The sequence below is a fragment of the Gymnoscopelus braueri genome, assembly GCF_963280865.1.
Source record: "Gymnoscopelus braueri genome assembly, chromosome: 9".
NCBI classification, from domain to species: Eukaryota; Metazoa; Chordata; class Actinopteri; order Myctophiformes; family Myctophidae; genus Gymnoscopelus; species Gymnoscopelus braueri.
The window spans coordinates 40,841,707-40,869,621 of NC_137610.1; the positions used below are offsets into that span (position 1 = coordinate 40,841,707).

At 41.7% G+C, this 27,915-nt stretch overlaps 2 protein-coding genes across 8 annotated transcripts in view; both read right to left on the reverse strand.

Annotated features, from left to right (window-relative positions):
• Nucleotides 1-17,185, reverse strand: part of cald1b (caldesmon 1b) — a 50,065-nt gene extending 32,880 nt beyond the window's left edge. For 6 of the 7 annotated variants that reach the window (XR_013933807.1, XM_080438820.1, XM_080438821.1 and 3 more), the window contains exon 1: nucleotides 272-422. The gene's annotated coding sequence lies outside the window, so the exon portion shown is untranslated. Of the gene's footprint in view, nucleotides 1-271; nucleotides 423-17,069 lie in introns of those variants that run through there. The other variant, XM_080438817.1, reaches the window with a different exon arrangement.
• Nucleotides 17,186-20,992: 3,807 nt separating this feature from the next.
• On the reverse strand, nucleotides 20,993-26,507 carry bpgm (2,3-bisphosphoglycerate mutase). Its single transcript, XM_080437471.1, has 3 exons — nucleotides 26,433-26,507; nucleotides 24,956-25,581; nucleotides 20,993-23,552 (listed from the first exon to the last, which is right to left on the reverse strand). The coding sequence occupies exons 2-3, from the start codon at nucleotides 25,554-25,556 to the stop codon at nucleotides 23,377-23,379; spliced, it is 777 nt and encodes a 258-aa protein (XP_080293597.1). The 5' UTR covers nucleotides 25,557-25,581; nucleotides 26,433-26,507; the 3' UTR covers nucleotides 20,993-23,376.
• Nucleotides 26,508-27,915: the final 1,408 nt, after the last annotated feature.

Genomic DNA, 27,915 nt, shown 5'->3' on the forward strand with positions numbered 1-27,915 from the left:
TCTCTTTATCATGAAGCTCAAACTATTGCACACAAAGGAAGAGTTTAACATGTAACAGAATGACACTGCAATAGAATAAGTCCAATTTCAATGTCACTAATTGCACAACTCGAGGACTGGCCTGATTGCAGAATGACATGCACTGCACATAGGCAAGAAGACCATATGCAACAGATGAGCTCCAACGTCAACAGAGACGCATGAAGCCAAGCGACCACCCAAGACAGCATTATGGCACGTAATTAAAAGAGCGCCTGCTAGTTTACAATACCTTGACAGTAGCTGATGTTTAGTCCATGGACAGCACTCCCTACTCTGTCCCTGTTTCTACTTCTCCAGTCTGGTTTATATCTCAGAACCTTCTGCAGCAGCAGCACAACGAATTCCTGCTTGCTCTTTCAACAGCCTTAACTACCAGAAAAGGCAAAGCCTGCCTCCTCTTTCTCAGTGTTACTCAGCCTCCCTCCTCCTCCTTCTGCCTCTGCCTCTGCCTCTCTCTCTCTCTCTCTCTCTCTCTCTCTCTCTCTCTCTCTCTCTCTCTCTCTCTCTCTCTCTCTCTCTCTCTCTCAACTTTCTCTTGTTTTGTCTATTTATTTTCCCATTCTTTCAAAAACCCTCCACAATCATCTCTCTCCTCACCTAAAGTAGCTCATGTTACACTTTATGCATTTATTTTTGTGTTTTCATATCTGAACCCCTTTCTCTCACAAAGTTCCCCACTGACCGGCAGCATCTTCCATCTTTCTTCTCCCTCCTATCGGTGGTGGGAAAAGTACTCAAATGTTTTACTTAAAGTGAAAGTATCAATACTGCAATGTAGAAATTACAAGTAAAAGTCCGGAATTCCAAATTTATTTGAGTAAAAGTACAAAAGTATTGGCATCAAAATGTACTTAAAGTACCAAAAGTAGAAAGTACTCATTATGCAGAATGTTCCATTTCACAAGTTTATACATGTATAAAAAGTATAAAAATCTTTTGAAAATGGCCAATCTACAAGCTCACAATGTGTCGCATCGCAATGCATTGTGAGCTTGCAGATCGGCTATTTTCAAATGGCCGAAATGTATATAGGGCTGAAGTGGTTAATGTATGTTTTGTAATAATAATCAAAATCTACAATTATTTAGAATTATTCAAATAATTGTAGTGGAGTAAAAGTACAATATTTGCCTCTGAGATGTAGTGGTGTAGAAGTAAAAGTACTGAAAATGTAAAATGCTCCAGTAAAGTCAAAGTACCTCAAAATTGTACTTAAGTACAGTACTTGAGTAACTGTACTTAGTTACTTTACACCACTTTCTCCTATTATTTTTCAGCCTGCTTTGCCAGCAGAACTGTTAGCCAAGTTGTGCAGGGCGAGATAAGCTTGCCCGCAGATCAAAGCCATTAAAACACACTCATTTGCGGCATAACCACATAAACCCTAGCTATTCTCGGGTGAACATTTGCCGAAAATAAAACATGCTATTTTCGGCGAAGATATTTTGTGTAGATGTGGGGGGAAAGGGAGGGGGCCAAGTGTAGACCCCTGGGGGACCCCGGGTCAACAAAGTAAAGGTTTTAAAGAGGTACAGTACAATATTGGAACATCAGATTAGGAATGTGACAAAAACAAAAAGAATCTCCATGAATTCAAGGCTTCGTGTGGTGAGTAATTAAAGTAAAACTACCCATCAGATCAGGTATGTGGATAAGGACAATCAATAAAAGCCCTGTAGCATGATGGCAGAGAGGCTCTACATAATTCAGATAGCAGGGTTCCCAAACTTTATAGAATTGGTCTGTTTTTGAATAATGTAGGCCTCCATGTAGGTATTCTAATGGCACCAAATCCAAGCCTTTTCATTAATCCACTGCAATAAAACCTTTTTTACTCACATCATTTATAATAATACAGTATGGTCTCTTATTGTTTGTTTATGTTACATAATCTGTTTGGCAGAGGGGCAGGATGAGGGACACCGGGTCCATTTCCAGTTTCAACCCTAATATTTTATTTATTTGAGTTAATACATTAGACCAGTAACTTTGCAGTTTACAGCATGACCAAAGACAGTGAGTTAGACTTTCTGTCTTGCATTTAAGGCACATGGGAGAAATCATAAGGTTAAAATGATGTCTATGATTGTGAGATATATACATTATATGCATGATCTTAGACTGTATTGCTTTGGCACGACTGCAAACTGAAATTGATTTAGCATGTCTCCAGTTTCCGTATCTTTCCAATCTTTCCATTCTCAATTGACAGATAGCTCCTTCTCCCATGCGCCTAAACCCCTGTAAAGTGACAGGGGGTGTAAGACGCATAGCTTTATCAAATAAACTGCAAGACGTCGTTCCAGCAGTTAAAAATAACAGTTTCTCAACAGATCTTTCAGGATTTTCCATTAATGTTGTGCTATAACATAACGCCTTATCTGCAGGTAACCAAAGAAGTCCTGCCTGGGGTTACACTATTTCTCAATCATTTGTTCAAATGTCATTACCGTATTACCAGAAAATAAGTCCTTCAGCCTACTAATGCCTCCATTACCCCCACCGTCTAAAACCAGCATCCAATATCCCAGGCTGGAAATCAAGGAGGTGAAGATTTAAGTCAGTTTTGACCTTCACCCAAGTGGACATGGTGGTGTAGTGGTTAGGACTGTTGCCTCACAGCAAGAAGGGGTGCATACCCCGACAGGGGGCTTTTATACGTGGAGTTTGTATGTTCTCCCCCGTGTTTGCGTTGGGCTTCCTCCGGGTACTCCGGTTTCCTCCCACACCAAAAGACCTGCATGCTACTGTATAGCTACATACTCCTGCCATTGCCCCTGACCAATGTACTGGCATGCAACTGGAGTTGGTCCCTTGGCACTACACTGTGGCTGCTCACTGCTAGTGAGGATGGGTCAAATGCAGATGACAAATTCCCCAAGGTGACCATAAAGTACAGTATAACTTAACTAATCGCCAGGTCTCACAAGCTCTTGTTGATACTTTTCATTGGTAAAAATATTTATAAAACCCACAGACTTAAAGCCCCACAGACTTAAAGGACGACTTCACCCATTTTCAACCTATCTTCATATAATAGGTCCTCACTAATGCTCATGATAAAACTGTACCATTTTTTCTACTCAGTCTGTGTCTCATAGGAGAGCTGTGGACAGTTCAGAAACCTGTCTACCAGTGACATCATCGATGGGGAATCCAAGCTAATAGAAACTGCAGGCTTTGTATTCCTGGAAAGTTGCAATGCAAAAATAGAAGCCATTGTTCTCGCGTTAATAAAAATCTAAATAAAATGTTTTAAATCTTGTTGAAAAATCCTGCCTAATGATGATGTCACTGGTAGATGGGTTTCTGGACTGTCCACAGTCCTCCTCAGACCAAGTAGAAAAAAATTGTACAGTTTTATCATGAGCATTAGTGAGGGCCTATTATATGAAGATAGGTTGAAAATGGGTGAAGTCGTCCTTTAACCACTTTCAACCTGGTATCCCTATTTTAGGCATGTCATTATACAGTAGGCAAATATTTTAAACTAGTTTCAGAGATTTTCAGAAGAACAAATACGTTTCATAACAAACATTTCTACTAACTAACTTGTAGAGCTGAGCTGAGCTGAGCTTGTAGATCAGCTATTTTTGCTACTTTTGCGCAACACTGACATTTGACAAATTTGGCATAAAATATGGCATTGATTTATGAAAAAAACATAAAAAGATGAAATATGTGTTTCTGCCCGACAGCAAAGATATAGAAGTAACGTACTGAAAATTGTGAGGTTTCACTTTAAGAGTGGACAGGTATATAATTATCGGTTACGTAATATATAGCATGACAAAAGACACACTGCTTAAAAATAAAATAAATGAATATTCCCTTTCCATGTCTTGCTATTTTGTAGTTTCAGTTGAGGCTCTATGACATTGTATCCTCCTACTGTCAAGCATGAAAAAGTGTGCATGCATGTGAAATGCATTACAGATACCGTATTATAGATAAAAGGAACATTCTGGTATGTCGCTGCCAAAGTATATAATCAACTATCCAATCTAAATCTGCAGCAATCAATCTGTAGCCAAATGCCTCCAGTACAGTAATAATAAATCTCTATAAGTTTGTATGGGCAGGGGGTAATTTACAGAATCCCAGTTAGTTATAAGATCATAAAACCCTGGGCCAAGACACTAACTCCTTTCACTCGCTGATAGAGAATATGCTGGACTGAGATGCATTGGCTAAAATGTTCAGAGAATATGCTGTCAGTGGTGATTGACTGGTGCAATATTGTGTTCAGTCCTCGGATTTCGGAGGAAAAAATACACAGGATTCAAAAATGAATTCCCATTCCTTAGCAAACGATTCTGATGACAGTGATGACTGGAAAAGTGATTCTTTTCAAGTTGTGTGGAAGTTTGACCGACTGCACGCCCATGAAAGTTATCCGGATTTTCACCGGCTGTGTTTCAGTTCGCATAGAGAAGATGGGGAAAATTTGCTTTTCAAATCTAATGAACATAAATCATAAGCACCACTGCACCAGTGTGTTCTTTTTATTTACAGCCTCAGCTTACATACTATTCATTCCTGAACATTGTAGATGACAAGACAATGACTGACGGACTGACTGACTGATTGACTATCTGTAATGCATTACAGAATTCACATGCACACTTTGTCATGCTTGACACTAGGAGGACTGACTAACTGTGATTGACTAACTGTGATGAAACTGTGATTTTATACCCGATGCTCTGTTCCTATTTCAGAGGATTATTATTTCAGATGATGTGTTTCAGATGATGCTGTAAAAAACAGTGTCATGCATGAATGAGGAGCGCGCCTGCGGGTGCACACGCTCGCCTTGGTGTGCTCCTCATTCGTGCGTGAAACTGTTTTATCTCAGAAGTGTTTTAAACAATGGTAACGTGTGAGCGAAAATTTGTATTGTTTTAAAAAGTATTGAGCATATGACTGGATACATAACACTTGAACACCACTTGAACTCTCTATTCTTAGTTCAGTCAGGATTGAATTAAATCTTTTTATTCTATTCCCTGTAAGCATGACAATTTTAAAATGAAAAGTGATGTGCCAAATAGAAATAGCAGGGAATGAATTAAGACCCCAAAGGAGAATGTAGAAACAGAGTCCACAGGTGGATGCTGGGGAGGCGATGGGATTGCAAAACAGCAGAGACAAAGAGAAACAAGCTGCATGCTTAACTGAGTCTTCCAGTTTAGTAGACCTTGTATTGTGAATTTGTACTTCCATGTACTGTGATTCTCATGTCTTACTAAATAAAAGTACATCAATCAATCAATCAGAGGCAGCAGCAGACAGCAGAGGTAATGGACAGAAGAGAGGCAGCAGCAGACAGCAGAGGTAATGGACAGAAGAGAGGCAGCAGCAGACAGCAGGGGTAATGGACTCAGCAGCAGCAGAGCAGCACAGTGAGTATAGCGAGGAGGCAAAGCAAATAATGATCAGGTAGGCAGGGAGGTTTAAATAGCCCGCCCTGATCAGGTGAAGAGCATAGATATAGAAACCTAGATACCTCATTGGCCTCTGCAGTTCGTTAAAGCGACCTGTATCTGGGGCGCCATTTTAGAGGAGGCAAGCTACCATTCAAGTGACTACTGACCAATCACAGCGCGTTGACCACTGGCCAATCACAGCGCGTTGACTACTGCCCAATCACATCAGGTCTAACTGCCTTTTGCTGTGCGGCTGCCTCTTACGAAAAGACCCGCCCCCACCTGCCTCTGATTGGCCTACCGAACGCCCCCTTCTGTGACACAAACGGAAGCTTGCCTCCTCTAAAATGGCGCCCCAGATACGAATGCCTCAGAGCCGAAGGAGGCGTCTACCTTTATATGTCTATGGTGAAGAGTGCATGTGACTGATCACCTGATCAGGGTTGGCACGCTACCTCGAGATGTCGGCCTGCCCTGAACTAGCTCTGCAGGCTTCGCATCACTAAAATGGACCTGAGTTACAACTGTACTTGGAGCTTGTATATCTCTGCTATTCTTGGCATGCTGGGGTTCGAGAGTTGGTAAGTTTGCGGTTTGCAGTTTGCAATAGGTTTGCACTTTGCAGTTGTTAATATTGGACCCCTATTCACTTCAATTCATGAAACATTTTCAATCCATGAATTCAACGCATCACAGGGTAAGTGATTGATAGGGGGAAAAGGCCATTTTGGGATGAAGTATTCCTTTAAGCAGTACTCACATGCTGTACAGTAGCAACGTCAGCAGAGCACGATGACTTCCACTGGGAACATTCCTCTCTCTGTAGTGAGACCTCTTTCCTATTTTACTAGAGCATGTCACTGTCCTTCTCAGCCCCCCGCTAATGGTAGGGGATGGGTCACGTTGATACGCCAAATATTGGCCAAGCTGAAACGTTTTGTGTGGGTGGTCTCGTTCATGTAATGCAGATGAGGCTATAGAGTAGACAGTGGTGAAGGAAAACATTCAGCATCCCAGCACACGACGAAGGAATCCGACTGAGTACAGGATCTGGAATTCTGATGAAAGCCACATTCTGTCTGGGATGCACTGGCATTCAGGAATGAGCTTTTCCATCGTTTTCTCCCCACTCTCCATGTCTCTGACACACGCAAACATTCATCCAAGTCTTTATCTCTCTCGCTCTCTCTCTCGCTCACACACACACACACACACACACACACACACACACACACACACACACACACACACACACACACACACACACACACACACACACACACACACACACACACACACACACACACACACACACACACTGTAGGAGACTGCAAACTTTTGAGTTATGTTTTTCTGATATTCCATTTCATTGTTTTACTCGCATTGAGAGATTTCTGTCCTCTTGATAACAAGGCACAACTGCAAACGTAATTTTTTTGCACAGAAGGCTGACATCAGAGCCGCGTCACTAAACTGTCAACACTCTAAAAGCAAAGAAGGGGCGAGCAGCCGCTCAACTCAAGACATAAAATGGTCCTAACATTTGACATTTCAGTCAGTGCAAAGGCAGTCCAGCCCAGAGCCTGGTTCTGTTTACACTGACCATATGAGGTAGTGTAGCATGTACACAACAGTATACAGTCTTATAAGTGGCAGGCTTCATCATCTCCCCTTCCTTTTATCTGTGAGATCTGAAGAGCAGCCCACCAGTGCTGAACACTGGCCGATAATGGGACTCGAGTGTATGATGGTTTAGAGTTTCACAATGACCAATACCATATACAGTCACAGAGACTTGAAAACACCATGGGCCAGAAGGGATCTTTTTCTACTTTAAAATGTCAAGCACGGGCATTACGAGACAAGTACACATAAAACATCCTGGACACTCTTATGCACATTCAATTCCCATGAAAAAAAACCTTTGAGATTTATTACAAGGCAGTATTTTTGGACAACATTTATAAAAAAAACAATACTAAATCCAAGTGGTTTGAAGTAGGTGGTTATTTCCGAGGTCTAAACCATAATGATATGTACAGTAGAGCCTAAGAATGAGAGGTTAGAATGACTGCCAGAGACAGCGAGGGGTCTGGCCTGGCTATTTTTCAACTTTGGCAGGTTAAATTATCTAAAGGAAGTTAATAACATCCAGGTATGTTCATAATGTGTTTCTGGCTTCATATCACCGAACAAATCTATCAAGACATAATGTTATAACAGCTTTGTCAAATCTTTGTCAGCTGTCAACATCCGCCTGCAGAGTTTACACTAATGAACAAGTTCTCTTTCAAAAGTCACTATTCAGTACGCAGCAACATTCAGATTATTCATTATTGTGTTAATTCAAGTTAAATCAGAGTTAAATTAACACTCTGATTTATTAGACACCATTTATTTTATTAACTGTGCCTCACTTTCCAGCTGTAGAGAGGTGAGTAAAGAATGTTATCGCTGGACTCTGCCAAGATGCTTGTCAGATGTCAGTCTACAGGTTGACAAGGTCATGAATCCAGGGGCTCACAGGTGCAGATGGCCAGCCAGAGTTACCATTGTACATACACAACGAAGTACAATCTCTCCCTCCCTTGCTAGCATGTGTGCTCCTTGACTCAAATCAACCCCTGCCTCCTTTCCTTGCCTCCTCCATCATCACACAAAGTGTCCCTCTCAGCGGTGGAGGCATTCCAGCTATGTTCCCCCCCCCCCTTCCCTACCCTGCATGTAGAGACAACATCAGTCAACTATCCAATCAAGGGCACCTTGTACCCTGCCACTGAACATACTCATAGTCTAAGCCTAACCATTTCCAACGCTCATAGTGTCAGTACTGTCTTAAATATCATCTTCATCATCATTATTTATGGTCATAACCTCCCATAATTCAAATGACTATGCATTTCTGTTCGATTCACTGCTGCTTTTTCTGACCCCAGTCCTCGTCAGACATGTGTGACACACTGCTATCCATCATTCCCATACAGCTGTTCTTATATGGGACCAATTAAGGGTCTGGGGTGTGACAAAAGCTGGTTTGTGTTTGGGAGCCTGGAGGTTTGGGGCAGTGTGGACGTTATGGAGCTGCAGACAAAGGCTGACCTGCAGGCTAACAGCTCACAGACATGTCAGAGTGCTGCTCCAGTCCTGTTTGGGTTGGCTCCGGTCCAGAAAGCCAATGAGGCTCCACATGTGCGGGACTCGAAAACTCCTACTTTGGCTGCCGGAGGCAACTGCCACACACATACACACGCATGCTCACACACACACACACACACACGCACACACGCGCACACACACGCACACGCGCACACACGCACACACGCGCACACACGCACACACGCACACACACACACACACACACACACACACACACACACACACACACACACACACACACACACACACATGCACCCTTTTCCCTGACACCCCTCCGCCTTAACATGTGTCTCTGACTGCACACATACTACAGCACCCATATATATACACACAGACATGCACGCATGCCCCAATGCACCCGCCCAGCACACACACACACACACACACACACACACACACACACACACACACACACACACACACACACACACACACACACACACGCGCGCGCGCACACGCGCACACACGCACACACACACACACACACACACACACACACACACACACACACACACACACACACACACACACACACACACACACATATCATGTTACAGAATGGATAACATGTATCCATTCATCATGGAGCAGGTGATGTTTTGAGCAACGGTGTGTGTGGCCTGGCATCATCTATCCGTCCTCTCACACCTCCTATTCCCTGGCACAATAACACCTCCTATCTCATAACATAATAAAACAGCAAAAACACATCTCTATGGAGTCAGCCGGATAAGTGGAAGACTTCACAGGCTCACAGCACAATGATGATGATCACATTACCCTCTGCACCGCAATAAACTGTGAAATGCGGATTTTGCTGTGTGCTTTCTACAAAGCGACCCCCATTGCCCTGTGGAATTCTCCTTCTAATTTTGACCAAACAGGGTTGTATGCGTCTCCCTACCTTGAACAGGGAAACAAACCCCCCCCAAAAAGCTCACTTTACGTAAACCGTAAAAGATACTCCTAATCTCCTCATTTATGCATGGAGAGCTTGCTTCAGCATCCCCCCCCCCTCCCGCCCCCCCAACCCCCCTCCTTACTGTTGTAGTACCCCGTCTTCCTGTCATAAGGTATAGTCAAATACACAAATCATTTCACGAATGACAGGCGGCCAGCACAGATTCTAAATGATACATCTGTAACTGATTTGACTCTCTGGGCATGTCGCCCTAGCAACTCCCCTCTGTGGCCTGGCTGTTCAAACTCACAGGATAGCAAGCTGGCACGGGACCCATTCTCTCCTCTCTCTCTCTCCTCTCTCTCTCTCTTTCTCTGCTATCTTTACTGTTTTCTCTTATTCGCTCTTCCCCTCAGCCCCCCCCCCCTCCATCTCTCAGCACTTCACCCTGGTCAGTCTGTTCTCATGCCACTGGACATTCATCACTGGCTGACCATTTGCAAACTCCAACCACACTCACCAGGCACTGCATGCTCATGAATATTCAAACAAGAACTTACAATCAGTCCATTGTCGGAAACGATTTGGTTTGTTGCTGGTCTGCAGTGTTTTGGAGGATATTCAAAACTGTATTACAGAGACATGGGGTTCCGTTTCTTGCTCATGGAGACTTTGATAACACAAACAGCTGTTGATGGACACACACTTATTTGTCATGGGGATCAAAACTGTGACCTTTAAGTTTTAAGACTAGTCTCTTGGTCTCACCCTCCTCCGTATGGCATCCTAGTTAAAGCTGCAATCTGTTATTTTCATGTCCTACACAGGATTAGAACCCGGGTTCCCAGCTTGAGCACTGACATTTCTATTGCTGAGCTTATAGCGGAGAGCTGGTTTAGAAAGGCAAGATTTTCCCCTTTGAATTTCATGCAATAGCTCTTGTCAACCACTAGTGGATCTACCCTACCACAGGATCTAAATGTCTCCACCTCCAACCACCGCAGTTGTGTTAGTTATATTGTATTAACATACTCTAGTCTACAGATTGGTGAAAATAACATTTTATTCACTAAAATAAGTTATGGATTTCAGCATTACAATTAATACAAACAAACACAAGACCGTAATACCCCAATAGCTAAGCAAGACGTTTTTCGTCATACGACGAGTATAAATTAGAGTTGTTCCAATACCGATGCCAGTATCGGAAAAGCTGCGATACTGCCTGAAATACTGGTATCGGTATTGGCGAGTATGCCAGTCTATGCCATTCCGATTTCTGATGCCACGTAATTTATCACATATTTAATTTACAGTAATATTTTGAATGTTTCAGTTGATGTTGCATGACTTTTATACTCTTACTGTACTATCTACATTATTAGCCTAGTTTACTGACTTGTAGCTGCACAATTATCAATGGAATTCTAACTGAACTGAGTGTACAAATGGAACCAAATGGACGCGTAAGAGTTACAGACCCTGTAAGGGTCCATTTGGAACCCCCTCAAGGAACACTGAGGGTCCCTGGACCCCACTTTGAGAACCGATGTCCTAGATTATTTTAAAATGACACACTGGTGTATCGTATCGGTACTCAGTATCGACCGATTCCGATACGCAAGTTATGGGTATCGGAAACGGTATCGGGAAGGAAAAACTAGTATCGGTACATCTCTAGCATAAATGCCTCAGCACGAGGAGAGGAAAGTCCTGCAGTTTGGACGGACATTATGTTACATTGGGACATGCCATCATCATCAGCCAAAATCAACTGGAACTAAGTAGATAATAAAAACATATGTTCTCAAACTGCCGACATCCTACCTGCTCTAAATGTAATTTATTTACCAAGGACTCTTCAGTTACCTTAACATGAAAATGACATTAGGAGGACATTCAACAGCAATAATAAAGTGCTCGCCAGTCGCCACAGCTGCAAAGCCGCAAGAGAAAGCTTCCTGGAAGTTGAGTGGGTTGGTGCATGGCTGCATGCAGGGCAGGGGACGCACGCAGTGCAGAGAGCGCATGCAGAGTTATTGGACATTTATGTGTTTATAGTGTTTTCATGTCAAGAACCCTATAATCTATAAAAGGTGAACTAGACAAATGTATTCTAGAGCAACCTAGAATACATTTGTCTAGTTCCTGGAATAGCTTTATGAATCATTCCCTTCATCAACTGTCAATTATATTTACCTAACTTAGTTGTTGTTTTAACTTGTCAGACAAGTGACCAGTGCCAGTATTGTCCATAAAAAAGAACTGAAAAGAGCCTTTGTTGCTCACGGACTTGGCCAAAGAATTGCTCAAGTGGCCCACTGCAGGTTCTAATAAATGTTACGAGATAATAATGTACCACAGTGTGCAATAGAAGTTTAAAGACTTCCAATAAAAGCCCATAACAGTTTCAACACTTAGTTCTCCCTTGTGAATTCACTCATTCCAGAATGGTGTGTACAAGCTATATGTTATTTGTGTGATGTCTGGCTTTGTAATGACCACTCCTGGCTGGATGAAGTCTTGTGTTCTTTTGAAGGCCTTTTCTAATGCAAGATTTGCATTCAAATCACATCAGGAAATGTCCAGGGCAGGATGTGGAGGCAGTTGAAATTATGTTTAGATTTAAGGAGTAGTTCACCCAAAACATGACTTATTTTCTATCAATTACACACCCCATGAAGGCTTGAATTCATGGAGATTTTTTAGTTTTTGTAGCATTCCTGAAGCCAATAATTTGATGACCGGTTAGCCGGACCAAATTTGGAGTCATGTCTGGCCACATGAAGTCCGAGATCCACATTAGAGCCAGGCCGTTATTAGACCCTGTCTTGTTATTTGTAAAAGAATAGGCTCCTCCCACACATTTTGGAAGCCAAGTACAGGCAAACAATATGGAAAACTTGAAAGTTAAGTCATAAGACCTGGTACTTAATACAATAGGGCCAACAAGGTCATGTGTATCTATTTTGGTGAAGATCGAAATAAATACATAATCATATTTCTGCAACAAACAGTGACATTTGTCACATTTGTGGCGCCCCATGGGTTGTATAGAGGCCCTTCATTAAGTGATTCAAATTTGGGGTCAATCGGACCAGTTCATGATTATTTCTTTTTTTTGGGTAAAATAGGCTCCTATAACATGATTGTACTTGATTGTACGATCTACGGTTCAATAGTTGTAGGCCTAAACCTAAAACAGAATGGTATTGCGGCCGATTTGAAAAATAGGGGGTGGAGTGACCTCCTTGCCCTACTGGCACCCTGCATGAGAAATTTGGTCTGGTAGTGTCCGAGATCAGCTCCCAATTCTCACAGAAACAGAAAGACAGGGCCGAAAACATAACCTTACTCAGCATTTCCAGCATACACAATCAGAATATAAGAATGATATTATGTCTAAGGGGTCACAGTCACAAATGCACTCCTTACTTTTAGTTACATGCAAAGTAGGAAATACAGGAATTAAAATATTTATTATTAATTATTCAACTGTTGCACTAAATGATGTGACTTGAAAGCTAAACGCATAAAATATATGTGAATGTTTCTCCTCAGAGAGCTCACATGTACAGGGCATTGGGTACATGTCCCCAAATCAGACACAGCACTCATTAAATGATAAAGAAAAGGCCTCCACGCACTTATAGATAAACAGACGTCAAAAAGGCGTTTGCAATCAATCAAGAAGGCCCAGCTGCTTTCCACATGACCAAACATGGTCACATATGAAAAACTCCTTGACCAGAAAGGAGATTCCAACCGGTGTGCAAGTCACAACATAACATAGCACAGAAGAGCTTGCCTTGTGTACAGTACATTTGAACAACTAGTGTGTGTCTGTGGTTGACAGCCACAGCACAGTATCTACTACCAATACTGTAAAGGTCTGGGCACAATGTACTTGCAGGGAAATCCTGTTCATCTAGTGTCAACATTGTGTGATCTTATCTTCCTCTGTTTGCTGAGGAGTACTTCAGCACCTGGCTTGTTTTCTGGTCAGCAAATGCCACAACTGTCAGTCAGTGGCTGAAGGTTTTACTTTGTAAAAAACTGAAATCTAATAGAAAGGGAGAGACAAACCTGAGCTCAGAATGAGAAGTCCATCCATCATTTTGGATTTGATCTGTGATGACCAACTTGCGTTTATGTAACTTTATCCACTATTTAAAAAATGAAATAAAAGGTTTAAAAAAAAATATTTTTTTCCCTAAAATGCTGATTTACAAGCTCACAAGAGCTTGTTGACCTGCTATTGAAAAACATTTTGACCAGGTCCAAAATAGGGATACTAGGGTGAAAGTGGTTAAAACTGGTCAGAAAGTGACCAAATTATCAGATATATTGAGACAGTGACAATTAAAAAAAAATCCTCTTCAAGTGGGGTCCTACTGTGCAACTCCCTGTACACAGCCCATCAAATGAGTTGTACTACTACCCCTCCTTTTAAGGAAGTACTACTCAGCCAATGTCGGTTGTAGTGTCCCAGCTTGGCGAGGCACAAGGCCATATGGACAAAAGTGTGCTTTGCTCTTGGAAATACCTGCTGCTATCCAAACGGGCAATCTAAGAATAACTTGTTTCCATTGTGATCACATTGAACCAATTTTCCACAAAGCATCTGGAAAGCATGCAGACAATAAGACTGGAGGGCAGATCTGTGTTTGAAATTAACCATAGCTGTCAATAATCAAAGGTAAGATTATGGAATCATGTCTGTATGGGGTATTCATAATTTTGACCTAAAACATCTGTCTGCAGCACACAGAATGGGCCCCATGCAGCTACTATATTTCAACTAATATCAGATGTTGAAAGCAGGCGTGTGTCAGTAAAAATAAAAAATAATTAACCACTTTGAACCTGGCATCCCTTTTTTGGTTGGAAAAATTTAAAGAAAGGAAATTCCAAAGAATGTTCAGAATTTGTTGCAAATCTACAAGCTCACAACGTGCCACATCGTGACGCGTATAGTGCGCTTGCAGCTCTGCTATTTTCACTAGTTGCTGCACAACGAAGTATATACTGTAGGGCTTAAGTGGTTCAACTTTCTTCGCCTGTCCATTAGAGCCAATAGGCAATGATTTACTGTATATCTACCATACATCTAAGTGGGCGGATGGCAGACTGATGGCTGATGAATGAGTCCATTAATGCCAGGCGCACTAACGCTAACCTCTCACCCTCCTGTAATTTGCTCATGTGGAAAAGCATTTCCTCTCCATTTAGACTGTCACACCTGTATAACCACCGAGTAGACAGCCTTCTCCTCATTGAGCCCAAGCCACCATCCAGTTACAGAGGTCTATTTGTGCTCGGGCAGACTGAAATCCCTGTGGCTGAAATTGTGGCCTGTATCAGTTTCTCACTTTGGTGAATTTGACTCACCAAGGGTCCCGCACTGTTTAAAATCTATTCTGCATATGTGCACGCTCCACTTCACAAGTTACCACATTTCCCGTCAACTCATAAAACAATCATCGTTCCCAGTGCAAAGTTCTGTTTGGGTGAAACTAATTTGCTGCAGCTTTCTTACCGGACATGCAAGTAATTCAGAGGAACTGTCATTAAATTGGTATTTGTAAGCTGTCTCGCTTTATACAGTTGTAGTGAGAGATCATGTTAATCATGGCACCATGAGAGGCTGGTGGTGCTGTAGTTTCACATCATGTCCACAGACTTTAGGGTTAATCAATAGTTCATTGTCTGACTGTGTCATACTAGTTTCACATCATGACCACAGACTTTTAGGGCTACTTCACAGTTCACCATACGACCGTGTCGTACAACAAAGCATGAATTAGACTTTAGTCTGAGTCCAATGCCAAAGGATGAGGATAGGATGCTGTGGTAGGAGACCTCTGTAAGCAGCCAAAGCACATTCCCCGTCACCCATGGGACGTGGTCATTGTTCATCAGCAGCACTGATGCTAACACACTCCAACCCAGCCTCTATCTTCAATACCATCTAAGGAATAGGAGACTGACTTGGCATGTCCAACACAAGCCCACAGCTTTTCCACAGCCAGACGCCTGCTTAATGTATGACAAACACAAAGTAAAGTCAAATTACAGTATTCACTTCTGCCTTGGGTAAGACCAGATGCAAGCACTGCGCCTCTCGGAGAGGAAAAAGAGGAATTTTAGATTTTGATGTTACTAGAATAACATCTGCAAGCCACTTAAAACATAATTTGCACATTGACAAAATCCATGCGTTTCAGTTTACCGTTGCTTAATGATTGGGGAATGCATCATGTTTCTGTCTTCCCCTGTTATGCACAGCTATATGCAGGTTTCAAATCTTCCAGTGTCCTCCATATAATAGGCCTACTACAACTTGGTGGTGTGGTTTAAGATGCAGTGGCTTTCAATTAGCCGTCTATGTATCCCATATGAAAACATGCTGAAAGAAAAATGTTAATCGTCTAAATCCAAGACTGCCTTTTCAGGAAATGACTCACTGACTCAAGATGATTGCAAGTGCTTTCTAAAGTATGTGATCCATTACATGACATACAATTAAAATTCACTTTGCATGGGTAATGTAATGTTGCAAGTATTCTTTTATTTATTTTGGTCAGACTAAATCAAACTGATGTGGAAATAAATAATGTCATAACTAAGGCTTTCCCGTCACATTTCAAGGAAAACCAAGGATTGCCTGCAAAACTTGCCTAGCTGTTCTGTCCTCACCTTGTCTGCATTTCCCTTGCATTTTGTGTGCCCTGTGAAACCATACTGTGGTCATTAATATGCCAAGCCTTTTCACAATTAGATCCACTCTCTGGTTCTCTGCCTTCACCATCATATCTGAGTAAAATAAATTGGAAGTCCAACCATTTAGGTGCTTGTGTCCCCAGAAATTGTATAGATAGATATGGTATTAAAAGAAAGAGAAAAAAAGTTACACTTCACCTTCATCAATGCTCAAAGTCTGGAATATGTTAGACTACCCCATGTGCATGGAAAATAAATCAGCAATTTTCTATATGGCTTTTGAGTGCCTAATGTACCTGCAAAAGCTTAAAGAATAAGCTCAAAAAGTGTAGAGCTGTAGTGATCAAACAACCAAGATAGGGATGGTGGGAAGCAAATCAAGCTGATTACTAGAACATCAATGGAAACTTATCATGCACAGCTATCTGAGCTTAATGACTTTACCGAGTCCTAAAGACAACGATGGGGAAATTTCAAACATTGTTCTCATTTATTTCTTTAATCAGCTACGCCTACTACTGTATCCTTTCTCATCATTTTTCGGCAATGGCATGAGGGAATGAATCGCAGGATGTGTTGCTATGCAAAGCAAACACATGCAACTCTCATCACTATCCTTCATACTCAACTGATAAATAAAATAACCAAAAAGCTCGATGACATCTGCAGCTGGTAGACTGAAGAACAACTTGTTGGAAGACAGAAATATCTTTCAGTGTAAATATGCATCTTAACAATCCAATATGAACTGCTTTAACTTCTCATGTTAAAAGTTTATCACGCAGACCATAAAAAGCTGTGTTTAAATGAAAACTTACCAGTTCTGCAGACTATGAGGTACCTGGCTTCTTCTTGTGAAGTCAACAGATAAAACGCATGTGGAGTCGAGGGGTTTATAACCGTTACACCACAAGCATGCATAGCAGAGCCCCTCCTGTCCTGTCCTGTAGGCTGCAAATTCACTCATATTTGGTTCACACCAGTGGTGGAAAAAGTACTCACATTTTGTACTTAAGTAAAAGTATCAATACTGCAACGTAGTTACAAGTGAAAGTCCATTTTCTATTATATTACTATAATTTTTATTTTCAAATGTCCGAAATATATATAGGGCTTAAAGTGGTTATTGTATGTTTTGTGATAATCATCTAATCTGCAAAGTAACTAGTAACTAAAGCTGTCAAATAATTGTAATGGAGTAAAAAAGTACAATATTTGCCTCTGAGAATGAGATGTAGTGGAGTAGAAGTAAAAGTATTGAAAATTGGAAATATTCAAGTAAAAGTAAAAGTACCTCAAAATTGTACTGAAGTAAATGTAGTTACTTTACACCACTGTTTGCGAGTGTGTTCTCACTGTTCTGTATCTGTGCACTTGCTGAAACTTGGATTATGCGTTTATTTGTATTACATTTTTGATTAAAGGAGCACTTCACCCCTGGAAGAAGTTCCAGGGGTGACCACAGGGGGGACCACAGGGAGACCACAGCGTATCACTGCCTATAACTTCAACTCCCAGAATGCTTTGGTGCCTTGTGGCAGGGGAGGTTCCATGTGGGTGTGATCTCCAACAATAACATACAAACAGCATGCCAGTGTCGCCATGTCTGCTTATTATAAGCGGCTTCTTTCTAAAATGTAGTTGATATTTGGGCTTGTTTCCAAATGTTTTGATTGCTGTTTAAACCAGTGGTTCTCAAACATGTTCATGTATTTTTCCACAGACCCCCATCTGAAATTATAATTTGTGGCAGGGAGCCCCTAACAAATATGTGTCAAAAATATTCCACATTTTGAAAAGCAAATAAAAATATTTTGCAAAAAAAAAAAAAAATCCACATTTTGGACTTTTTCCCCCACAAGATTTTTTTGTAAATAGCAGATCTACAAGCTCACAATGGGTTGCGAAGCGTTGTGAGCTTGTAGATCAGCAATTTTCAAATATATAATATCCCATGTCTAGGTAAAGTGCTCTTGGCATAGTTATTTTTCTTTTGGGCTTGTTTTCATAGACCTGGCTGCTTATTTCTCTCACAATATCTGGCAACACTGGCTGTCCTCGCAAACGTTCATTTGGTTACATATATGTCCAAGGATTCGTTAGTGATGTCATATCACTGGGACATCTTAGTATCTTCATGCAGTTTCACTTCCGTGTCGCATAGTATTGACATCACTGTCACATCCTTGGTATTATGATCCTAGCCTTTCGTGACGGTGTTTGTTTACCAGCGCTGCTACTCCACGCTGTATTTTTTTTTCAAGCTTGCGCTTATGAAACACTACACAGGATTATTATTTCATGTCAACATTCAAGTACAACTATCAGAAGATAACTCAGGTAAAGTAATGCCTCACTCTGCAAGGGCCGCTGGCCGCAGCTAATGGGAGTGGCCGAGTGGCGAAAGAAGGTTGAACAAAGTGTTACGGACACCCCATTGGGGCTGTCTTTTGAGATGGTCTGACTGAGACACGCCGAGACATGTAGTGCGGAAAGGAATGAGACCAATCTCTCATGACGCAAATAACGTCACGAATATTGCGAATATTACTAGATATCTAAAAACACAGATTACTCACAAAAAAAACCCAGGATCTTGTTTATTGACTCTTAAACTTCATTAAAAGACCGAAAACTTCTTCCAGGGGTGAAGTGCTCCTTTAAAGTGTGATGTTCTTGTCCAGTCCAGATCAAACTATACTATCATTGGGAACGCCCCATTACGAACCTCTCCCTCCGCTATACAGCTCCGAGATGAGGTCCCACTGTAGCGGCTCCAGCAGCGGTAGAGTCCGTCCAAACGGTCTGTGGATCACCTTTTTTGTCACATTGTATCCAAAAAGTAAAGGTAGTCCCCGAAATCTACAGATGTTTGAGGCCTTTGCGGAAAGTAAACTTTTTAGAACGGGTTTTTAAAAAAACCGTTTACATCGCTTTTCTAGTCAAACTGTGCCATGTTTTCCCATTCAACCCGGAAGAACCCCCTACGGCAGGTGCCAGTACTGCTCCCGATTCGGCTACAATGGGAAAACATGACACAGACTGATAAAAAAGCGATTTAAACGTTCTTTTCAAACCCGTCCTATTCTAAACGGTTTACTTTCCGCAAAATTCTCAAACATCTGTAGATTTCGGGAACTACCTTTACTTTTTGGATACGATGTGGCAAAAAAGGTGATCCACAGACCGTTTGGACGCACTCTACCGGTAGCCGGTAGCCGCCACAGGTAGCCGCTACAGTGGGTTCGTAATGTAATGGGGGGCTAGGAACGTGTGTGTGCGCCTGCGTGCGTGCGTGCGTGCCTGCATGCATTGGAGATCTGTCTTTCTCTCATTATGTCTCTTTGCATTTTCTGTTTGGATGTGTAGTATTTATTTGCATGATTGCATCTTGTGAGTAATATTCTCAAATGATGCAGTCCTTTCTCACCATGCTGTATGACTGACAGTGACACCACAGCTTTGGTGACAGATGTGCAATGACAGATGTTCCAAATAATGTTCTGATATTACACTCAGAAAATGTGTCTGGAGTGAAAGCATGGCTGGATATTTATGCACACCTGCATAAACAAGAGTATGTTAGCCCAGGTGGGAATGTTGGCCCTGGTTGCATGCACTTCCCCTTGGTGATAAAGATACAAATGTATGTTATCTGTGGAGGATTTTTAAAAGCAAACTGTATGTGAAAAAGATGAGTTCTGTCCCAGCAGAAGTTTAGCCACATACTTACTGTAGTCCCCCAGGGCTCTATACTAGACCTCCTGGCATGACCGCTTGGCATGAATAAATATCTTCACCGAAAATAGCCGATCTACAAGCTCACAACGGGCTACAATGTGTTGTGAACTAATAGATTGGCTATTCTTACCAAATGTTTGCCCAATTGCCCCAGAATAGGGATACTAGACTTAGAAAGTGGCCCAGTCTTATCACTTTACTGTGTAATAATCATCTGGGCAATACATTATTAAAGCTAAATTACAGTAGTTTTTGTTTCAAATCATCAAGTTGTTTATCCTCTGCTTTCAGCAGTTAAATTCAACATCCAAATAAATGCATACAAAGCTTTGACAAAGTCTCAATATTGGATTGTCTAATTAGACTGGGATAAAAATAATACACCCAAATTAAACAACAGATTTCCATAAACATCAACATGCATTACATAACTGCCAAAGAAAGGGGAAGAGTAAATTAACCCATTAAAACCAGTAAAGCATCTGTGTCATTTCAGATCTTTGCGTTTGGCTATTCAAAAATAGCAGATATACAAGCTCACAGCGCGTCACTTCGTGACGCACTGCAAGCTTGTACTGTACATCTGCTTTTTTTTGGTAATTTAAAAAAAAATCTTGAAAGTGTGAGAACTACTGATTTAGAAGGCATTTGTAGAATCGGCCTCAGGTCTTAATGGGTTAATGCTGGGCTCCCTTATTCAGAGACATTCCAAACCGGCCAATGGGTTTTTCCCTGGCATAGGGCCACTGGTTTGGGCACATTACTGAAATAGTAAAGCAAAGAAGGACCACTCCCTATGATCCATCTGTGGTAAGGAATCAGACTCAATTGTTCATCACTTCAATTCGCCTCGATCCTAACTTCCCAAAATAAAGTCCCCTCACGTTAATTTCCTCATTTTTATTGAGGTAGTTTCTGACAATGCCTTATTGATCTGTACGAGTCCGCAAAGAACAAATCCGAAACACCATAGGAAACAGTCTCATCACATGTTGGAAATGTTTATTTCCCTTTTATTTCGTCATGCAAACTACAAAGTGGTGAGATCAAGTGTTAAGATCTGAGTGAAGATAATGTACAGTACAGTAGGTTGACTGCGGGATTATATCTGATCATCATACCCATGGGTGTAACATGAAAATGAATAGTGTACAAAATGAGCAGGGCAGTGAAATCAACACACAGGCAGTGCAAGGTAAAGACACAAATGGCACACAGGATAGTTACAGTACTTGCATAAACAAACATACAATAAGTAGTACACCTCAAAGTAATACTAAAACACAATTATACGTAACAGACTTAGATAAGATAATGTGTGAAACGTTTAGTTTGATTTAAATATTTCACTACCTTTAACAATACAGTACATGAGCAACAGTAACGCAGCTTGAGGCTTTTACTATAAAACTGAGGCGATCTATCTTCATTCACTGAAGATAAAAGTTAAATAGTTCTTAGCTTGACTGTTAAATGGTAATTTTCAAATCCAAAATGGTTTTCATCATCCATTGACCATTGTCGCACTGAATAAAGGGATGACCCCAGATGCAACAAACATGTCCCCCTGCAGGTGTGTGAAACCTCAACAAATATTAAGCCTACTTGATGGGGAAAATACCCAACCGAGACATTGGTATATATATACTGGATATCACAGATATATGGTATCTGCATATATGTTGTCACATACGCACCAATATAAAAAAAATATGCAGAAGAATATACTTGAGATAATTTAGAAATTGTTCTGCGGCCGATATATTGATATCTGAATTTTTTACTCCCTAATATCGGTTTTGTGACAAATTAATTTGGTCGAGCACTACTTTCATACAAAATACCATGCTCACCAAAATAGGGCATGTATAATAGCAATATAACCATAGGATGGAGTTTCAGTAGTACATAATATATACAGCATTTCTGTGGCACAGAATCAGCCTCCACTCTTGGAATGAAAAGCCTGGCTATTGAGATCTATGAGGTAAGACTTGTTAATAAAATGGTTTTATTCTTAAATAAATAACGCATTAAATACTGGTTTATAGTCTTCGGGCACGGTCACACCACACTTTCATTCTACCTATGAGGGTGGATTCTGCCAATGCTTTTCAATGGGAATGGCATGGTTTGATGGTCTTGCGCATCTTTCCGTGTGTCGCGCACACCTTGCGTTTATGAGTTCTATACGCCATGTCTATTAGAAGCAGATAAATGCTCGAGATAGATGCTGCTTTTCCCCCTCTGTCCAATCGGGTGAGTCCAAGGCGGACCGTCCCAATACTCAGGACGCGACATGGTGCTCGCAATTCAGCAACTGCGGGCTACGGGGAGGGTCCGGAAAGTGAGTGACAGGTGCGTCACTGGTTATTGGGGCAGAATGCGCTGCAAGCTACTCCGTTTTTTAGAATGCGCTGGATGCAAAAAACAGTCGGCCGCGCTGAACCTGAGTTTATCAGACGGCAGCCATAGTTTGGTGTGACCGTGCCCTTACTTGTAAAAACCCTTTTAGGAAGTAACTGACTTTCAACTTCTTAGCCAATTAATACTAAAGGCACATGTTTAAGAAAATGCATTGGAATATTCCCAAAGTGCATCAATGTAACAGCGACCTAAGCTTTAAATATCCTTCAGTAACAACAAACAGTAAATAGGATGGGTCACCATCCTCACATTACTATTATAACATCACTGTAGATAACTTAGGGTTTCCATATGGGCCTAATTCAGATCAAATCTAAAACACTTCCTCTATGCTTACATACGACACATTTGATCACAGTGCTAAGACACGTACAGTACCAGGCTCTTGAGTCTTTCATTTCACTGTCGGACTAGTAACAGTTGTACCAACAACCTCAATCTAGCCAATGCCAATGTTTCCGTCAATTAAAGTCAAGATGCTAACCTTTTAGATCACTTCCTCAGTCATATTGTGCACCTATTTAACAATATGTGCAACAACAAAAATAACTATTTCTTTGCATTCTTATATCACAATCGAATCATGTTTTCTTCCTGTAAAACAAAATTATGATGTGTGCTTATGTAGGGTCGTTGAACCAACCATTTTCAACAAATAGGATGACATCCATCCACCCATCAATCAATCTTCAACTTTTAACAGTAATTCTGCATGTTTGTTATGACACGCCCACTTTTCAATGTTCAAATCAAACCTGCCTATCCCGTTTCATTTGGAAATACGTCACCATACGGAAGTTAGATACCGGTACTCAAGAAATGCGTATTTAAGTAAGACTTGGACCTTCCCTGTCAATCTCACTAAAGGAGTCTATTGTTATCATCATTTGTTTCATAAAACTGTGCATAGGCAATCTGAAAAGGGCTTTTGCAAGTCTTACAGCCAGCTGACTGCATTCAGGCGGACGGCTTGGCTTTCCCTTGATCCTCCACCTTCTTAATAGCCGCCTGAATCTTCTCCTGGTCTCCCAATAGCTGCCGGGGCCCAATGGGGCGAAGGTTCTCATCCAGCTCAAGCAACACTGGTATCCCTGTGGGTAAAGTCACGTTGGCGATTTCTGCATCCGATATACCTTTTGAAAGAAGGAGAGTTATCATGAGTGCACCAATACATACGTATATTCAAATGACACTTGAAAAAAACGAACAGAAACTGTTCTTTAAGCTACAATCCTTATGTTTTTTGTACGTTGTCTCACTCGCCCCGCGGAGAGAAGTAATTGCAACGATGTCCATACTACAATAAAGGAGATGGTGCTTCAAATAACTTTAATGACATTGTCAACCAGTCGGTGTGCTACCCGACAGCAGGGCAAAACATTCTCAATGGAAGAGGAGGGAGACCACAACCACTGCAGATGCGCTAGTTACATTGTATTAACATACTCTACCATCCAGATTGGTTAAAATAATGTTTTATTCATTACAATAAATCCCGGATCGTAGCTTTAAATGACAAAGAAAGACATAATGTTACTAAATGTGTACCATTGTCAATACATTTCAAGCAGAGCATCCTGTCTGTGTATGATGTTATGTAACAGTCTATATAAAGTCTCCGAGTGTCCAGTGACGTGTGGTGTCTGTCCACAGAGTTTGCTGAAAGGTCAATGTGGACTGGACTTCATCACAGCTACCAATGAATGTACAGTAACATAAACTCACTGGCCTTTCTGCAGAAGTTCAACTTTCCATTTCTGGTAGTGAAACATGTAGAAACAGTAGCATCATGCATCTACTGTAATACCACGGTAGGGACCAAGACAGCTAAAGCTTATAAAGCTAAAAGAAGAACAACACGTTTCGCTTCCGCTTCCTCAGATGCTAGATCATAGCATCTGAGGAAGCGGAAGCGAAACGCGGTGTGCAAACAAATAAAAAAGCAAAATCAGTCCTGAGGAGTGTGCGGTCCCTTCTTTTGAAGGTTTTCTTCTTTTAGCTTTATACATATCTCTTGCACTGACCTGCACCTCCAGTCTGGGTCCAACAAGATGTGCACGAGTCTTATTTAGTTTAGCTAAAGCTTATACTTGACAAATAGAACAGATTTTCGGCGAACAACACCGTCATACTACGGAGTATGCTTAACCACCTACTACAGTATAAACCCTATATATCTTATTACCCGGGGTCCCAGGGTCTGTATTTAGTCTCTCCTTTTTCCCCCTACACCAAATCTCTTTGCCGAAAATAGCCGATCTATAAGTTTGCAACCCAATACATTTTGCGTTTGTAGATCTGCTAGTTTCGCCAAATGTTCGCCCCCAGAATAGCGAAGTTAGGATTAATTTCATGTGGTTAACTGCTACATGTTCTATCTAGTATATAACCGAATTAAAATAAGTGTTCCAGGTCTAGAATGAACACCAGCAGTGGTTCCTGGTTCCCCACAACCATCGTTGAGAATCCTAGGCCCTACAAGTAGGCTGTTGTGCAATCCAATGAAACTCAAACAATGTTGCCAATAGGACCAGACCTTCCAGGTACTTCAGCAGGGCCCTGCAACTGTTGCCATGTGCAGAAATGAGCACCGTCCGACCACTCTTTATCTCCGGCACCACGGTGCCATCCCAGTATGGCAGAAGTCTGTCGAGCACCTCCTTTAGGCTCTCCGCCCGGGGGAGGTTCTCCTTTGTCACGTCACAGGTGGCGTACCTGCGGTCGTCGTAGATCTCCTTAAAGTACGGATGGGACTCATCGATCGGGGGCGGCGTGACGTCGTAGCTCCTCCGCCATATCTTCACTTGCTCCTCGCCGTGATTGAGGGCCATCTCTGCCCGGTTGAGGCCGATCAGGGCGCCGTAGTGGCGCTCGTTCAGCCTCCAGGATTTGACCACGGGGACCCACTCTTGACCCATGGCCTCCAGGACCAGCCATGCTGTATGGGTGGAGCGGCTCAGGAGTGACGTGAACACAATGTCAAACTCGTAGCCCTGCTCCTTCAGGAGATGGCCACACGCTTGCGCCTCCTTCACGCCGTCCTCGCTCAGCTTCTGGTCCACCCAGCTGCAGAAGCGGTTCTCCTTGTTCCATGCCCCCTCGCCATGCCTCAGCAGAAAGAGTTTGTATTTGGACATCCGAAGGACCAGCAGCGGCAATAACCTTGATGTCATACAAAGAGAAACAAACATCCTTCATGTAATAAACACAGATTTAACCTTAGTAATGTGTGTTTACAATTTAGGCATTTAGCAGATGCTCTTAATCCAGAGCGATTTACCGAAAGCAAGGAAAACACGAGGTAATAACTCAAATGCATTGAAATAGACATCTGGGATCATAGGTAAACCAAGAACCTATCATCAGTCTAAACAGTATAATATCAAAAAAGATAAATAATCTGTACATTGAAACTATACACACACACTAGGATGCCAGGTCAGGTCTACAAATGACCTGGCATCTGTCAGGTCAGGCAACAACTCTGCAAAAGGTTAAGGGTTGCCTTTAAATGTTAAGCAGTTTAAGTGCCAGGCCACAAGCCAGCACACAGGACCCCAATGGAAACAAGCCATAGTGCTTTATTGGGTTTAATCCATTTAGCATCCTTTTGTATAGAACTGTACTTTCTGTGCTTTTTTGCAAACTGTTAACAAAGTACTCAATCGATCAATCAAAAGCAGGCTGTTTTCCATATGAGGATGAGGCTGCCTGTACGCCTACTTTACAGTACGATAGATAGATTGTAAAAAATAATAAACGTGTGTGTACAGATTTCATACGTAGAACTCGCATCCTTGTTAAATAGGGAGTAAGGGACAGGATTTAGGGATGGATGGATCGCACATGCATTGGAAAGTACAGTACGAGTCGTATAGCGGATATTATGGCCGTCTAAAGAGAGACGTAGACGAGGTATATTATTACTAGCATACTACTACAATATGTTTTAACTAATGCGTTGTGCATATTTGCAAGCGAGGAACTAAATAATGTCAACATTGTGGTTTTACCTGGTGTGATTCAAGTCCTGTTGTTGATCAGACGTGACTGTTGACAGTTATTTGGAACGGGACTGTTCATGGAGAGAGGGCGGGGTTAACGTCATGCGATTGACATTCCCGTGGGCCAATGAAAACGGCCAATGTAACACAAAGGGCGGTACCGTCGTCAGACCGGAGGTTGTCTCGCGGTCCATATATGGAAGGATGAGCGCCGAGTACAGCTAGCCCAATGCATCATTGAAAATACAAAACAACAATAATACATGGGGAAAATGTCATGCCACATGAATGCAAGAAAGTCAACAGTACAATAAAAATAAAAATAGAAATACATTTGTTAAGAGACAATCGTCACTATGTCCTACTCTACTCCCATTGTTTGTCAGTGGAAAATAAAAGCAATGAATTCATATGGTACCACATGCATTTACTCACCAAAACAAAGACGGTTTTAAGATGTTTAAAGCCCACTTTCCTTAGTGGGAACACTCGGAGGCGCCCATCTCACGTCTAAAATACACCTTTTTGGCCAGAAAGAAAATATTTCACCGGATGGAAAAATGTTTTAGTTACTCCACTGCGCCCCCTATAGATCTGGTTAATCGAATTTGTCTATTGACAAGATCTGTAGGGGGCGCAGTGGAATAACTATTCTTTTCCCCCTTCCGGTGGAGTATTTTACATTTTACTCAAAAAGTGTATTTTAGACGTGAGGTGGGGGGCTCCAAGTGTTCCCACTAGGGAAAGTAGGCTTTCAATATCTTAAAACCGTCTTTGTTTGGTGAATAACGAAAGTGTATTTTGTATTTTTACTTCAGGAGAACTCCTTCTAACGCTATGGACCAGAGCTAGTCTACAGCCATGCTCCGTCGTACGACGGACGGACTCGCGCGGCGGAAATATCCGATCTGCAAGCTCACAGCGCGTAGTGGATGCCACTCACTGTGAGTTTGCAGGTCGGCTATTTTAGGCGCACGACACCGTAGCACGACAAAGTGTGAATGTGGACTTATTTAACGCTTTGAGGGAGAAAGAAGCAGCGTTGCCATGTCTGCTTATTATAAGCGACTTTGGGCTTGTTTTTCTGTAAAGTTGCTTGTAAATATTGGTAGTTGCGGTTTTTGGGGCTTGTTTCTAATCTAAAGTGTAGTTTCTTATTTTGGCTTCTGTCCTAAATGTTGTTTGAATCAGTGGTTCTCAAACGTTTTCATGTCAAGGACACCCACATTAACATTAGTATATTACTATTATTTGGCCACAGATCTGAAAATAGTTTGTGTCGGGGACTAAGGGACCCCCATACAGGATTTGTGTATTTAAAATGTTTCAAAAATATCTATTTTTCAAGATTTTTCTTTGAAAGTAGCAGATCTTCAAGTTCACGATGCGACGCGTTGTGAGCTTCTCTAGATCGTTCAAAGTGTTCATGTGGCCTAATAATAGTCGCTTCTTTTGGGCTTGTTTTCATAGACCCGGTTGCTTATTTACCTCG

What these genes read in the sequence shown, in the direction of transcription:
- bpgm (XM_080437471.1), bottom strand. Translation starts at nt 25,556, where the DNA reads ATGTCCAAATACAAACTCTTTCTGCTGAGGCATGGCGAGGGGGCATGG. An exon ending in CCTGCTGAAGTACCTGGAAG is followed by an intron (nt 23,553 to 24,955) that starts GTCTGGTCCTAT and finishes TTCTTTCAAAAG; the next exon opens with GTATATCGGATGCAGAAATC.